The following is a 6000-nucleotide window of genomic DNA, read 5'->3' on the forward strand; positions in this document are numbered from 1 at the left end:
GGGTCCAGTGAAAAAATGAGATGACAAGAAACAGAATCTTGCCATCCACAGTGGCTCTAACTCCAACTTTCGGGTCCTTTAATGTCCCCTTCCTGTCACCCCTTCTCCACTGCCTCGGCCACCACCTACAGCAGCCTGGGGCCACTCCCTGTCCTCTGAGCTCAGGTCCTCATGGCCGCCGTGAGCCCTGGGCTCCCTCCCCTGGGGGCTCCTGGGCATCTCTGTCCCTTTGGCTCAGGACCTTGCTCCCAAACAGCTCAGAGCCCCTCCCCCACCAGACCCTGCCGCCTTCCTGCTCCTGGTCCTGCCCTCAGCTGCCAACACACGGACCGAGTGTCCCCCCTCCGAAGTCCCCCTGCTGTCCGCTCTCCCTCCACACCTGTAGCCCAACTGTCCTGGCTTGGGCCACCCTCCCCTGTTAGCTGTGTGCCTCCCTCCGGTCCTCCCTGCTCAGGGGACCGGAATGGGCCTTTACATGGTCAGCTGACGGCATCCGTCTACTGAAAACTGCACAGCTGTGTCCCCGGGAGGAGCCCCTGCTCCCTGAGCTGCCCCTACCTCCCCCACCCCATCCCAATACCATCCCCCAAATTCCATCCCAATACTACCCCTACCCCCATCCCAATACCATCCCCCACCCCCATCCCAATACTATCCCCCACCCCCGTCTCAATACTATCCCCCACCCCCATCTCAATACTATCCCCCACCCCCATCCCAATACTATCCCCCCATCCCAATACTATCCCCCACCCCATCCCAATACTACCCCCACCCCCATTTCAATACTACCCCCACCCCCATTTCAATACTATCCCCCACCCCCATCTCAATACTATCCCCCACCCCCATCTCAATACTATCCCCCACCCCCATCCCAATACTATTCCCCACCCCATTTCAATACTACCCCCACCCCCATTTCAATACTACCCCCACCCCCATCTCAATACTATCCCCCCACCCCCATCCCAATACTATCCCCCACCCCATTTCAATACTACCCCCACCCCCATCTCAATACTATCCCCCACCCCCATCTCAATACTATCCCCCACCCCCATCCCAATACTACCCCCACCCCCATCCCAATACTATCCCCCACCCCTATCCCAACACTACCCCCCACCCCCATCTCAATACTATCCCCCTAATCGGAGCATTTCACCCAAAACCGTCCCGTGTGCCCTGGTGTTCCTAGCTCCCAGGCCTCTGCAGCTGCTGTGACATTGCTGATCTGACACATGCTTTGCCCCCTTGCTAGTTGTCACCACGCTGACACCAGTCTGACCTCAGGGCTCAGCTGTCCCCAGGGCTTCCTGTCATACCATGTCCCCCCTTGCCGGATTTGCTGGTTCACAGCCTGGCTCCCCATGACCGTGAGCCCCATGAGGATGAGAACTTGTCTCTCTGTCAAGTGCAAGGTTGACCCCTGTGAGCTGCCACAGTGCTTGGCTCAGGGCACCCCTGTCTCAGGTGACCCACTAGCCCTAAGTCTGGGGATGACTGATGTCTGACCGTGAGGTTGGGGTGCTCCAGACACGACGCTGCTTCTGAGCACCTCCCTGTCACCTGTCACCTGTCATGTCATGTCCCCTGTCCCCTCCCGTCCTCTGTCACAGCCCCGGGGCACAGCACAGAGGCTGAGTCTCTGGGACAGACCAGGGATGCCGGGACGAGCCCCTCCCACAAATGGTACAGGCGGCTGACCCTGTTGTGAGGAGCTGCTACCACAGTGTGGCCTCCCGGCCTGCAGGGCCAGCACCGGAGGGTCTGGTGAGGGACGCACAGGCGCTGACCCAGACCAACCCCTGAACCAACCTGCTTGTCACCAAGATCTCCGGACAAGTGACGTGCAGAAGGCGTGAGCGTGTGGGGACCCTGATCTTGTCAGGAGTGTGGTGACAGGGGGGTCTCCCAGGGCCTGCCCTCCCCGCCATCCCTGCCCCCACTCACCGGTGAGGCCCACGGTGGACACGGGGCCCACGCGCCGGCCCCCGTGCAGGCCGTACAGGTGCATCTTGTACTTGCGCCCCGGCTCCAGGCCCCGCACGATGACCTCCCGCTCCTCGCCCCCGACACGCACCGCCTGGGGCCGCCCGTCCCCGTCCTTGTACTGGACGGCAAAGGAGTCGAAGTGGCCCCGGGGGACAGTCCAGGAGAGGCTCAGCGAGTCCGGGAAGGAGCCGGTCAGCGTCAGCTCCCCCAGCAGGGGCTCCTCGGGGGGCCCCGGGGCCTCCGTGCCGGGCTCTGTGGGGCTGGGGGCCTCTTCCTCTGCAGCTGGGAGGGACAGACACGGGGAGGGGGGTGAGCAGGGGCCGTGGGGGTGTCCTCGGTCTTCCCCAGGCTGCGGTCACCGCTGGTCACTCCAGAGAAGGCCCTCCCGGGGGCTGGTGGTCCCACTCAGTCCAACCTCACAGACATGCCCGGAGCCCCGGGGTCAGCTGTGGGCGCCCAGGGCGGTCACCACACAGCCCACAGAGGCCCTTCTCTGCCCAGGGTCCCGCTGGTCCTCAGGGGGGGGCACCACGTCCAGCCTCGAGCAGAGGGGCCCCTGCCCCCCTCTCCCCCCTCACAGGGTGTGGTCCCCCTGCAGGCTCCCACCCGGGGCCCCAGCGCCCACTCACCCGTCACCCCGATGGCAGACACGGGGCCCTGGCGCTGGCCGTCGTGGACGCCGTACAGGTGCATCTTGTACTTGTGGTCGGGCTCCAGGCCCGAGACGGTGACCCCGTCCTCGTGTCCCGGCACCCGCACCGCCTTGGGCTTCCCGTCCCCGTTCTTGTACTGGACCAGGAAGTGGTCGAAGTGGCCCTCGGGGACGGTCCAGGAGAGGCTCAGGGAGTCGGGGGTGGCGGCGGTCACGGTCAGCTCCCCCAGGCGCGGCTCCTGGGGGGGCTTCCAGGCCTCCGCGCTGGGCTCTGTGGGGCTGGGGGCCTCCTCCACATTTACCTGGGGGGCTGAGAAAGAGAGATGGGGAATCAGACTTATAGGATGACTCGCTTTGCTGGTGACGTTCAGCGTGGCAACCGGGTCTACCCAGCAAGTGCGACGCTCAGGCTGCAGGGTTAGTGGTCTGTGTGCCTCTGTGTGCGCCATTCAGTGACGGTCCCTGGAGACCAGGCTGAGACAGGCCCTGGTTACTCCCTGCCCTGCAGGGGGGTTGGGGGAAGGCAGGGACGTGGGGAAGGACAGGGATGTGGGGAAGGCAGGGACAGGGACTGAGGAAGGCAGGGACAGGGACTGAGGAAGGCAGGGACAGGGACTGAGGAAGGCAGGGACAGGGATGTGGGGAAGGCAGGGACAGGGACTGAGGAAGGCAGGGACAGGGACTGGGGAAGGCAGGGACAGGGACTGGGGAAGGCAGGGACAGGGATGTGGGGAAGGCAGGGACAGGGACTGAGGAAGGCAGGGACAGGGACTGAGGAAGGCAGGGACAGGGACTGGGGAAGGCAGGGACAGGGACTGAGGAAGGCAGGGACTGAGGAAGGCAGGGACTGAGGAAGGCAGGGACAGGGACTGAGGAAGGCAGGGACAGGGACTGAGGAAGGCAGGGACAAGGACTGAGGAAGGCAGGGACAGGGACTGAGGAAGGCAGGGACAGGGACTGAGGAAGGCAGGGACAGGGACTGAGGAAGGCAGGGACAGGGACGTGGGGAAGGCAGGGACAGGGACTGAGGAAGGCAGGGACAGGGATGTGGGGAAGGCAGGGACTGAGGAAGGCAGGGACAGGGACTGAGGAAGGCAGGGACTGAGGAAGGCAGGGACAGGGACTGAGGAAGGCAGGGACTGAGGAAGGCAGGGACAGGGACTGAGGAAGGCAGGGACAGGGACGTGAGGAAGGCAGGGACAGGGACGTGGGGAAGGCAGGGACAGGGACTGAGGAAGGCAGGGACTGAGGAAGGCAGGGACAGGGACTGAGGAAGGCAGGGACAGGGACTGAGGAAGGCAGGGACAGGGACTGAGGAAGGCAGGGACAGGGATGTGGGGAAGGCAGGGACAGGGATGTGGGGAAGGCAGGGACAGGGACTGAGGAAGGCAGGGACAGGGACTGAGGAAGGCAGGGACAGGGACGTGAGGAAGGCAGGGACAGGGACGTGGGGAAGGCAGGGACAGGGACTGAGGAAGGCAGGGACAGGGACTGAGGAAGGCAGGGACAGGGACTGAGGAAGGCAGGGACAGGGACTGAGGAAGGCAGGGACAGGGACTGAGGAAGGCAGGGACTGAGGAAGGCAGGGACAGGGACAGAGGAAGGCAGGGACAGGGACTGAGGAAGGCAGGGACTGAGGAAGGCAGGGACAGGGACGTGGGGAAGGCAGGGACAGGGACTGAGGAAGGCAGGGACAGGGACTGAGGAAGGCAGGGACTGAGGAAGGCAGGGACAGGGACAGAGGAAGGCAGGGACAGGGACGTGAGGAAGGCAGGGACAGAGGAAGGCAGGGACAGGGACTGAGGAAGGCAGGGACAGGGACTGAGGAAGGCAGGGACAGGGACGTGAGGAAGGCAGGGACAGGGACGTGGGGAAGGCAGGGACTGAGGAAGGCAGGGACAGGGACAGAGGAAGGCAGGGACAGGGACTGAGGAAGGCAGGGACAGGGACGTGGGGAAGGCAGGGACTGAGGAAGGCAGGGACAGGGATGTGGGGAAGGCAGGGACAGAGGAAGGCAGGGACAGGGACTGAGGAAGGCAGGGACAGGGATGTGGGGAAGGCAGGGACTGAGGAAGGCAGGGACAGGGACGTGGGGAAGGCAGGGACAGGGACTGAGGAAGGCAGGGACAGGGACTGAGGAAGGCAGGGACAGGGATGTGGGGAAGGCAGGGACTGAGGAAGGCAGGGACAGGGACTGAGGAAGGCAGGGACAGGGACTGGGGAAGGCAGGGACAGGGACTGAGGAAGGCAGGGACAGGGACTGAGGAAGGCAGGGACAGGGATGTGAGGAAGGCAGGGACTGAGGAAGGCAGGGACAGGGACTGAGGAAGGCAGGGACAGGGACTGAGGAAGGCAGGGACAGGGACAGAGGAAGGCAGGGACAGGGACTGAGGAAGGCAGGGACTGAGGAAGGCAGGGACAGGGACGTGGGGAAGGCAGGGACAGGGACAGAGGAAGGCAGGGACAGGGACTGAGGAAGGCAGGGACAGGGACTGAGGAAGGCAGGGACAGGGACGTGGGGAAGGCAGGGACAGGGACAGAGGAAGGCAGGGACAGGGACTGAGGAAGGCAGGGACAGGGACTGAGGAAGGCAGGGACAGAGACTGAGGAAGGCAGGGACAGGGACTGAGGAAGGCAGGGACAGGGATGTGGGGAAGGCAGGGACTGAGGAAGGCAGGGACAGGGACGTGGGGAAGGCAGGGACAGGGACTGAGGAAGGCAGGGACAGGGACTGAGGAAGGCAGGGACAGGGACTGAGGAAGGCAGGGACAGGGATGTGGGGAAGGCAGGGACTGAGGAAGGCAGGGACAGGGACTGAGGAAGGCAGGGACAGGGACTGAGGAAGGCAGGGACTGAGGAAGCAGGGACAGGGACTGAGGAAGGCAGGGAGGGGATGGGGGAGGCAGGGATGAGGAAGGCAGGACAGGGATGAGGAAGGCAGGGACAGGGACTGAGGAAGGCAGGGACTGAGGAAGGCAGGGACAGGGACGTGGGGAAGGCAGGGACAGGGACAGAGGAAGGCAGGGACAGGGACTGAGGAAGGCAGGGACAGGGACTGAGGAAGGCAGGGACAGGGACATGGGGAAGGCAGGGACAGGGACAGAGGAAGGCAGGGACAGGGACTGAGGAAGGCAGGGACAGGGACTGAGGAAGGCAGGGACAGGGACTGAGGAAGGCAGGGACAGGGACTGAGGAAGGCAGGGACAGGGACTGAGGAAGGCAGGGACAGGGACTGAGGAAGGCAGGGACAGGGACTGAGGAAGGCAGGGACAGGGACTGAGGAAGGCAGGGACAGAGACTGAGGAAGGCAGGGACAGGGACTGAGGAAGGCAGGGACAGGGACTGAGGAA

At 64.2% G+C, this 6000-nt stretch overlaps 1 protein-coding gene across 1 annotated transcript in view; it reads right to left on the bottom strand.

The window, feature by feature from the left end:
* The window catches only part of TNXB (tenascin XB), an 87701-nt gene that overhangs the window by 37836 nt on the left and 43865 nt on the right, over positions 1-6000 (bottom strand). Inside the window, exons 12-13 of the mRNA XM_066359815.1 lie at positions 2628-2960; positions 1957-2280 (exon numbers count right to left, since the gene is read on the bottom strand). Coding sequence (XP_066215912.1) covers positions 1957-2280; positions 2628-2960 — 657 coding nt within the window. The remainder of the gene's footprint in view (positions 1-1956; positions 2281-2627; positions 2961-6000) is intronic.

The sequence above is a fragment of the Saccopteryx leptura genome, chromosome 1 (genome assembly GCF_036850995.1).
Source record: "Saccopteryx leptura isolate mSacLep1 chromosome 1, mSacLep1_pri_phased_curated, whole genome shotgun sequence".
Taxonomy (NCBI): Eukaryota; Metazoa; Chordata; class Mammalia; order Chiroptera; family Emballonuridae; genus Saccopteryx; species Saccopteryx leptura.